This window comes from Notothenia coriiceps, unplaced genomic scaffold, assembly GCF_000735185.1.
Source record: "Notothenia coriiceps isolate Sejong01 unplaced genomic scaffold, NC01 NC01_scaffold00031749, whole genome shotgun sequence".
In the NCBI taxonomy this organism is placed as follows: domain Eukaryota; kingdom Metazoa; phylum Chordata; class Actinopteri; order Perciformes; family Nototheniidae; genus Notothenia; species Notothenia coriiceps.
In genome coordinates, this window is record NW_011364450.1 from 222,610 (window position 1) to 233,296 (window position 10,687).

Sequence of the window (10,687 nt, forward strand, 5' to 3'; positions counted from 1 at the left end):
ATGAAGTGATTTTAAATTCCTAGTAATGTTCTAATATTTTTCTGATCAACTAAAACTGTTAACGGTTTTCCCTTATCCTGCACTTGAAGTTAAAAGTGTTAATTAAGTATTCATTTGTATTTGGTAATAATCTGAGTTTTACCAGAATAACATTTGCACATCTCTACCTGCTTAAATCTCAGTAACTTACATTTAAACTTCATTTCTTTTCTGGCCTCTTTTTGTATTATTAACCTTTTCCCCACCAGTCATTCCACCTTATATTACAGCAGCGAAGCACAGCTGCAGCTAATATTACTGATGACCCTCCCCCAGCTGTTTCTGCAGAGAAGCCATTAATAATGTCATTGGGTACAACTGTGCATCTCCTTACTTTAAGGAAAACCTTCGATTAAAGGGAAACATGTTACTCTCTTTAAAATCAGATAGAAAATTGAAAAATAAAAAATGTATTATGTCTTCTGATTTTGACATAACTAAGGGCACATATCTAATGATGAAATAGGAAAAAAACTAAAACAAAATGGGCTTCATTGGTGTGTTTTCATATTTTATCCAAGCTTTTTTAGGAAAGGAATAAAGTAAAACAATTTAAAACGTTCAAAGGCAGCCATTTTGTGCAATAAAAATAAATACATCTAATTGTTCTTTTAATAAAAATGACTCGCACAGTAAGCCTGCCACCTGTAAGATAAAAGACTGCAGTAACAAGAAGCATGAGTTAAAAAGGGTGCCATGAGATGTTTCCTCATGTTCAAAAGAACACACAAGGTCAGGAAGGAAGGTCAATTATGAAATCATTACGAGGACAACTGACCCCCTCTTCGCTTATTTCTGTTCTCTGCCTGCAGCAGCGTTTTCTAAAACGGGCTTTTGTGACGTGATGCTGTCACAAATAGAGAGTCATGTTGGGTCAACAAGTTTAAAGAACTGTTTGATACTCGTTGTTTACACTGAAGACTGGGAGAGCAGGTCAAGATTGAGAATAAAAGGTCAGTTTTAGTTCCTCAGAGTTCCTGGTGATGATAGTCACTCTAATATTATATGTATGTGCATATTATACATATTTGAGAGGCTTAAAACAGCATATTCTATTGTTTTTGCATAAAATGAGGAACAACTTTATTCTCATTTAAAGCTGATGAAGTAAAAAGTAAACCCCATCACAACATTTCTTATTATTCTGACACAACTAGGGCTAAAAACAGCATCATCTGTCAACTTTGCAAACATATATTCTCAACCGACAAACAATATGTTTTTGCCGATTGACTGGTTAATTAGTCCACTGATTTTATTTTATAATCACAGTTAAACTGATTGTTCAGAGCACCATGGCATCTTAATGTATTTCTTGTTGAAGGCATGTAGCAGTGAGACATATCACAGAAGGCTCTTACAGCAACATAGTGTCTTCGTAGTGTTGTGTACATGTGTGTGAAAATACTGTGTGTGTGGTTTTGCACACAGTTGGTTGTCAGCCTGGACTTCTCTTCCACTTGTCAGGAGGAACTCGCTGAACACATGTTTACACGACTTGGAGATAAATGACTCCCTCCTGTTTGTGTCCAATCAAGCGCTGCGAGGTCTATTCAAGTGTCGTCGCTGCCTTAATCCCTGCAGTGTGTGTGTGTGTGTGTGTGTGTGTGTGTGTGTGTGTGTGTGTGTGTGTGTGTGTGTGTGTGTGTGTGTGTGTGTGTGCGGTCATAGATAATAGTTCTGGCCTTTCTGAGCAGTGTGACAGCACTCAGCAGCTGTAAAGGCTCTGCCAAGGCCTTCCTCTGTCTCTCTTTGTCTCTCTGTCAAATCTAAGGCAACTTTCTTTTATGTAGTTGTGATTTTTCTTCATATGAACTGTCTTTATTCTTTGCTCACTTTCTCCCTTTTTGCTGTTGTGTGCCTAACTCTTTCTCTCCCGAGATAAAATGTTGCTGTTATCATGCAGCAGATGGCTGCGCTCTGCCACCCCCCACTCCCATAATGCACTGGGGCCCCATGTAGGAGTTGAACACAGGCAATAACGTTGCCTCTGTATACACATAAGCATAAACATTTACAAAGCCAACCTTAGTGTATGGTAGATCTCTTAAAAAATCCACTCCACACTGAACTGTGTATGTTTTTTGAGTTCAACTTACTGAACTATTTTCAGCAACACGCGGAAATATAGATGTTTCCCTGCAAACAATTGTTACTGATAACTTGCATGGAATGTGTTTCGAATACAAACATGGTCAAATCATTCGTGAAATATGAGAGAATAAATCAAATCAAATTCATGTTGTTGCATCAAACAGTCTTTACCAGCCCACGTTCTGATTTCTGCCATGCATTAATGATATGTGTTTATATGCAGTTATGCCCTACTATCCCTTGTGTACATGCAAATGTTGTTTATTTATGTGTAGGTGGATATTACAGTAGCTTTCAAGCTTTTTGAGGTCACAAAAAATTGTGCACTTACATAAAAAGCTTATTCTAATGCTAAACTCACACATTTAGCACTGCAAAGCAGGATTTTTTGTCATTTGAACAATAGCTGCAGCAAGTTGTTGATAATAAAAATCAAGTTGCAGGCTTATCCAACAGTACAAAATAAGACATACTTAACATGAAAGGTAAAAAAAGACATAAAATAGTGCAATAAATCACACCAATCACAACCCTTTGTGATAGGAAAGGAAATTAAAAGTCTTTCATAATCAGAAAGAAAAAAGATGCTTCTTTGGTAGTCTGACACTTTAATTTGGATTTAATGAGGATTGTTTTGAGCTCGAAGGAGCAGCTTTACTTTGTTTTGGAATCAAACTCCTCTATGGCATTTTCGTGTCAGAGTGCAGGAGGTGAAAGGGGGGGGGCGGCTCCGGGTCCAGAGACGGTGACATCAGCGGTGCCTTTGGCGCCACTTATCTCCCCGGGATCTCCCAGCTGCCCCGGCATTTCCTGAGACGGGACACACACTATCAGGCTAAAAAGATTCAGCCACCCTTTAAAGGAGACAGAGAAAGAACAGTTTGGTTGTTTATTGATTTGCTTCCTTCTCTTAACAAATGAGATAATGATGATTCATATTGTGAGGTTCTGTTTCCAGTAAGGAACCTGTCTATCAGGTTGTTTTGGATACCAACAGATCCTGAGTTATCAGTGTGGCTTCGCGCACTGATTCATGCATTTCCTCTGAGTATCTGATGCATGTTGTTGCGGTTGGGTAAGAGATTGCTATCTCAAACTTGTCATTCTAAATAAAAAACACCTACTGTTTTATGATTTGCTGTAACCACTGTGCATATCCAGTTCTGCAGGTTTGGAAAGGTTTCAAAAAAGCGTTGGTGTCAATCCTGAAAAACACTTTAGTAAATGTACAAAAGGAGTAAAGTGTTAGCGAAACCATAGCTGCTTAACAAAAGGCCAATCTGCAGCCTCAGAGGGCTTTAATCTGAAAGAACATGTTCTCACCACTGAAAGTTCGTTTTCTTTCAGGCATTAGTTTGTATTGGTAAAAAGAATACGTTTGTGTGCAAAAGGTCAGCATGGAAATGATCATGATTTGATAAAGAAATATTCCCTACCCAATATCTCCTCCAAAGACGATCATTCTTCTCACGAATGCAACAGATCATTAATAACGAGAAACCTAAACAAGGCGTTTGAAAAAGGCGACCCATGCTGTCATTGGAAATGCAATTAAATTAAACAAGCCAGAACGCTGAGATCAGACGATATGGAATGTGTATCTTGTTTTGGAGATAGACCTTAGACTACGAACAAATCCTCAAAGTGAAAAGAGGAAATAATGTTGTTTGTGCATGCCTTCTAGAACTTCCCCTGACCTATCGAATGCATTTTAGAAAGGAACCTTTAGTTGGAGCTGTTTGCTTTTGAAATCCATCCACAAATTGACTCTATTGAAGTGATTCTCTTGGTTTAGAAAGGTTTCGAGTATACATCACAGGAGGAGGATTTAACGGTGACACATAAATTACCTCTGTTTGCCTTTCGTTTACTTGCTCTGGCTTGTTTACCGCCGCACACGCTGACACTTTAAATGCTTATTTTGAGTCCTCCAAAGTATGATTAATCAAAGCGCCTAAGCTTTTGGTTTGAGAGTGCATTTTGAATAGGCTTACAGACATAATCACTGGTTGTTTTTCCTCCTCATTGGCGTCCTTGAACAACTCTTGATGGTGACATTTCAAAAGCTAAAGACTCTGAACTTCACACATGTGCACACACATAAAGTAATGAACTTTTGCAAGCCAGCTATGCACAGTAGGACAATTCGAAGCCCTCACACACTCTCAAACACTCTCACACATTGCCAGCACAGCTTGCCATTAGCCCTGGGTTGTCCGACTCCAGACGATGTTTCCAATCTCTCGCGCCATCTGCTCCTCGGCTCAGCACTATCAAAAACGAGGAAGAGTGCAGCTTCCTCTTCCTCCTCCTCCTTCTCTACGACGATGGACATCTTGTGTGGAGGTGTGACAACTTTGAGACATGATACCCCCTGAAAATATTAGTGATATGTGTCCCATTGTTCCCTCTGAGATGTTAAATTCCAAATGGTTAAGCAGCTCATTGGGATGTGGCCCGCACGACAAGCAGATCTAAAAGCAACGCACACAATCAATAAAACACTAAAGACAGGACACTGAAAACAAAGCACCATTAACATAATAGATATTTCGTAGCTCAATAACATTTGCCATTAATTTCCTGGAAACAATGTCTGGATGACGGATTTTTTATTCCTGTGGCAGGAATGTTAAGAATAGCTTCCAAGCTGTCAATATTCACCTCCTGATAAATGCACGTCTTAATGGAATGGAATGATGCCTATGCTGCGTATCTGGGGCTGACAATACATGTTTTTGTATATCTGAAGATTTAAAAAAACAAAACGTCTACATGCTGTTCAGTTCCCTTGCAAGGCCTCTCCTCCTTCAAGGCTGAGGATTGGAAATGAGATTGACTCTTTCTGCAGAATATAAAGCAGAGGACTTGATGCATCACGCCAAGAGCCTGACAGAAATACTACATGAATCATATGGGGTGATATTACACAATGTACTTTCTTTTCTCTGTGCAGCTCGTTTTCACACGGCCTCGCTGACGCAGGACGGCTCTCTTGTTGCTTTATCAATTTATCCTGCACCAATAAGAGGGATAATTATATTCCAGTGATGTGTTATAACTGTGGGGATTGTTGTAAGTAAACTCATCATGTTATTGGGTGAAAAAGTGTGATAAGATCCCCATGTCAGCTGCATAATAAGTCATTTGTTTTCATTCTTTGTCTAGGAGACAGGAGACACTATAAGATGGCTTTAAAGCACATTAAGCACACACTTCAAAGACAATATCCTTTGTTATATATCAACGCTCAAACACAAGATCCTGTAGTGCAGTTTGATTTATTTCCTTCTCCTTCCCTAAACTTTTAATTCAGTTAGTGATTTCCTATATTCCGCAGAATGCCCCAGGGCAAACCTTTACAGGACTTGTTTAAACTTTGAAACTATACGTCTATCGTGCCATCAGTTGATTCTTACTGCACAAATGTCACTCCCACTTCCAACAAAATCATTTGCATTACTTGTACAAGTTGTCAAAGGTGGAAATGTAAAGTGCAAAGCCAAAAAAACATCCAACATCGAGATTACTTTCACTGTGCTTGCAATGCTAGGTGCAGCTGTCAGTGCTAATGGAGAAATAAAAACATTTGTGACACTTTCCCAAAGATGAATGACTCATAGAGACACGGTTAGTTTTTAGAAGTACACTCTATGCTATTTGGGTTTTTTCTCTTTCCTACAGTGTGTTATATCGTTTTTAGTGCATGTAAATGGTCTTCAAAAGCTTAAACCCCAAAGTTCCCTCTGGATGGAGTTCCTCTCCCACACACTCCCCCCCCCCCCCCCNNNCCCCGCCTCCATTGCAGTCATAGTGACATCATTCCGTAACACTTGAACTTCTATTGGCTATAGGCTAAAGGGCGGGACATCTCTAGTATGAAAAAAAAACCTTTTTGAACATTGAAGCATGGAAACATGTGTGGCAAAATATGCAATTATGAAATGGAGAAATTAGCATACTAGAGTCCCTTTAAATGCATCTTTATCTTATGAGAAGTGAGGAGCAGCTTTTGTAGAAATGGTTTTCCCATGTATGCATTAATAGATGTTGACAGTTAATTTCCCCCAAATGTGGCATGGCAGGTGGCTCTAAATACTACAATACCCATGAGCCTTGGCTGCCCTTGCTATGTGCCATCTGAGCTGTGGTGCTGTCAATAACTTGTTGTTGACGTTGGTAATCAAACAGGACACCAGAATTCATACAACATTGAGAATCTAAAAGTCATTTATCTGGAGATTTAAAAAAAGTAATAATTTCTTGACCAAATAATGACTCTCTACACGATGAATGGATGAAGCTGGCCGCCTGTGACTGGTGTCAAGATCAGAGCTGTAGTCTTTTCATCTCTGCATATCTCAGTCTTTGACACTTTTTTCTGTTTATCGTTCTTTCATTAATCACCTTATAGAGTGCATGTACTGAGGTTGTGCATATTCAGCCTGCAACTAAAGAAAAGGTCCTTGAAATCGTCTCTTCCCGACAGACAATCTTTTTCTCAAAGCTTTCAAACTATGTTCGGCATTTGGAAAGATATTTCGAAGCTCTTGGCCTCTCCTCAATCTTTCTGACTTACAAGCATTTCAAAAATCCCATCTTCACATCGTTTCTTCAAAGCTGAACAGGCTTGTGCCTCCCTAATTTGTAGGACTGTAGCACAACATGTGAATGTGACATTTCAACGTGTTAGTGCATTCACATTATTTTGTCACCAACGAGTAATCATAATAAATAACCGTGTTTTCAATATTGATGCAAATAATCATTATCTTTATGGTATGATTATAGTTTCTTTTCACACGATTCCAAGGAACAGGTATAGTTACAAATGTATTTCTCAAAGTGATGCAAAGGTTTGTATATTTGAAAAGGTTTGTGTATGTGGCAATATAGAATGTAAATCAATTATATTCTAATGTAACTATTAAAAAGGCGTTTTTAAAGTGGCTATAGACACCCGGGTGCAAATAGCATTGTTTAATATAGACACCGTGTGCAAATATACTCTGTCTTGTTTGATTAAACTTCACATATCCATTTATCCATTATTTCCTTTGCTCTTTGATTCCAGGAGAACAAATTGTGACATTTCCAGCCTCTTCATCAGGATGATTCATAGGAGGAGAGCCCTGACCTTTTGCAGAGATTAGGGGATAAATCATGACTTACATGAAATCCTCAAATAACGCTGCTCCAATGCAAACAGGGCTTTATAGTGAACATCCCAGCAAGCCCATGGATGAACACAGATCTTCTTTGCATCCTGTATGCTGACATCTTATTCAGAAAACAATCTATTAGTATCTGTATTCTACAAGCAGGTGCCATTTTTCTCTCTTTCATTTCCTTTGGATTCTACTTGTTCTTCTCTTTAAGTATTTACCTGCGTCTTAAAGCCATCGATCAGTTGCATATATCCAACGTGGTGCATCATTTATAAAGGCTTTCTCTCCTTCTTTTTGCTCTTTCAATCATTGTCAATGCTGTTTTTTAGTTTCTAAATACACGCAGACCTTCCCTTTCCTTTCTCTCTTTTCTTTCAGCTTAATTAATGCTCTTTCTTTATGAATATGGCTCTCTTGCACACTTCTTCTGCTTTAGTTGAGCTAATTTTCCTCTTTTGGTCAAGCTTGCAGGCTTAATCCATCCGTGTCTCATTTGCTCCTCTTTCAGGCTCTGTTTTCTTCATGGATGTGAACGAGTTGGGCACTGGCTTCTCTTTCCGAGTAAATCGCCAGAAGCGCCGACACCTCCTCATCACTCCACCGCTCCCATGTTTTCTTTTGTGTTGCCATAAGTTAGTCTCTCTCCGTTGGTGCGCTGGGATAATGCTAATAATGCTAATGCGAGCAAATAAAATGGCGGCTTCACAAACAAACACTTTTTTGAGTTTTACGGGGCGTGGTTTGCAATTCGCCCAGCCAAACAGAAATGGGAACCTTTTTCTCCCAGGAAAGTACCTGCTCTCTAGCAGGGACTAAAAAGGGGGGGAAAGTTCTCATGAACTAAGTTCTAGTGTGAACCGTATATACATTCTATGGTGTGAACGCAAAATCCCAGGAACTATCGGAACTAAAAGGGAAAAGTATGGGGAAAAGTACTCCGGTGTGAAAGCGCCTATTCAGATTATGTTTGTATAAATGTGGGTGTTGATTTTAGATGTTATGTTAGTTATTAGTTATTAAAGGAAAGGTTTATCTGTATTTTTTCACTATTATAAACCCGTGAAATTCTGATGAAGAACTGCAAATTATGAAAATATATTCTCCCAATGTTTCCATTCATTTATCACTTTTGTAGGCATGTTTTAAATTGCCTTCACCATGGGGACTCTGGTAATTGTTCTAAAGGTCTTGCCAAAAAGAAGATAAAGAACAGCTTTGTATAGAAGAAACACAAAAACCATTGTGTATAAGCGAGTATAAATGAGAGAAAAGTTCAAACGATAAGAACTATGGATATTTAATACATGTTGCTGTGATGAGATGTGAGTGGATGTGTTTAGGATACCTGCGATATCACAGAGTTCAGCATCAGAAGCACTCGCCAGGGCTTCTTCCAGCTCCGGCTCCAGAGTCACATTCTCCATGATGGGGTCCACCATCTTCTTCGGCACAAAGGCTTTCCCTGCAACATGATGGATGGTTTTAATCCGAATACAAGCACTACTACTACCACTACATTTATCCCATATGATATGATATCTCATATGATCTAGCTACCACATTCAAAGACTGAAGACCAAATCAAACCAAAGAAAAAAACTAGATATAGTCTTCGGGGAACATACTGATTTAATATGAATCTAACCCTTACTTTAATGAGTATCCCTCCATCACATCACCCCTGACCACAGGCTGCTGTTGCTGACAGGTCAGCTGTGTGGTCAGCTCCTCGAGTTTCAGCCAGGTATGTTTTGACCCCCACATGAGCACTTTGGCGAGATGTTAACCAGAGCGCTTAGCAGCCTAACTGAAAATCCCCCAAGTCCTCCCTGGACCCTAATAATACCACTGCACCCATCCAGGTTGGTGAACACACTGTTTAAAGTGTGTGACAGGTAACACCAGTTTCAAGTCCAGCTTTGGTGCAACCTGTAGTGGTCCTGGTCTCAGCAGATGGTGAGAAAAAGACGAGAGGTTAAAATGGATAACTGTTCTAAACAGTTTGCAGAAACTGCTGTGGTCTCCCTCTGCTTGTTTGCTCACTGGGTGTTCCACATGAAGACCTTGACTCCATATATCTTTACTGATTCAGTACAGCTGGTCTGTGAAAAACGTTATTGTCTTACAAGTTACATTACATTACATTGCATTTAGCTGACGCTTTTATCCAAAGCGACTTACAATAAGTACATTCGACCGGGAAGATACAACCTTGAAGAAAACAGAATCATATAAGTGCATCAGGTTTCATAGAGCCAAACATTTCAAGTGCTACTCAACTGGCTTTAGATAAGCCAGCCCTTTATTAGGATATAAGTGCTTTGTTAGTAATTCTATCGCTCGAAGTGGAGTCGAAAGAGATGAGTTTTCAGTCTGCGCCGGAAGATGTGCAAGCTTTCTGCTGTCCTGATTTCAATGGGGAGCTCATACCACCATTCTGGAGCCAGGATAGCAAACCCACGTGTTTTTGCTGATGGGAACTTGGGTCCCCCTCGCAGTGCGGGTGCAGCGAGCTGTTTGGCCGATGCAGAGCGGAGTGCTGGGGTGTACAGTTTAACCATGTCCTGGATGTAGGAAGGGCCAGATCCATTCGCAGCATGGTACGCAAGTACCAGTGTCTTGAAGTGGATTCTAGCAGTTACCGGAAGCCAGTGAAGTGAGCGGAGGAGCGGCGTGGTGTGGGAGAATTTAGGAAGGTTGAAAGACCAGACGAGCCGCTGCATTCTGGATGAGCTGCAGAGGTCGGATGGCACATGCAGGTAGACCAGCCAGGAGGGAGTTGCAGTAGTCTAGGCGTGAGATGACGAGAGCCTGGACCAGAACCTGCGCTGATTTCTGGGTCACCTGGGGACCGTATCCCTCCTGATGTTGTAAAGCGTGTATCTGCAGCAGCGGGGTTTGTAGCAGCAATGTTTGCAGTGAAGGACAGTTTGTTATCTAGGACCACACCCAGATTCCTTGCAGTCTGAGTCGGGGAAACAACAGAGGTGCCGATGTTGATTGTTAGGTCAAGGAGTGGGACCCATCTTTTCCCGGAAGGAAAAGCAGTTTCAGTCTTTTCAAGTTGAGCTTGAGGCTGATGAGCCAGAACACCACCGAGAGATATCGCTAAAGCAAGCAGAGGATGCGCGTGCGACGAACCTGGGTCTCTGAGCGGGGAAAGGACAGAATTAGTTGGGTGTCGTCAGCATAAGCCGTGGTAATGGAAAAACCATGCGGGCAATGACAGATCTCGCGAGCAGTTGTGTTCAAAGGAAGAAGAGGAGGGGACCGAGACAAGAAGCCCGGAGGGACCCCCCAACCTGTAGTTAATTGCACAAGGGTCGGACCGGACCCTCTCCAAGGTACCCTGCTAGGTGCGGTCTTTGAGGTAGAAGGTGAGGAGG

At 40.7% G+C, this 10,687-nt stretch overlaps 1 protein-coding gene across 1 annotated transcript in view; it reads right to left on the bottom strand.

Moving 5' to 3' along the window:
* tmod1 (tropomodulin 1) overlaps positions 1–10,687 on the bottom strand; it is a 29,531-nt gene that overhangs the window by 1,135 nt on the left and 17,709 nt on the right. The window contains exon 12 of the mRNA XM_010788226.1: positions 8,647–8,763. Within this exon, the coding sequence (XP_010786528.1) occupies positions 8,647–8,763 (117 nt within the window). The remainder of the gene's footprint in view (positions 1–8,646; positions 8,764–10,687) is intronic.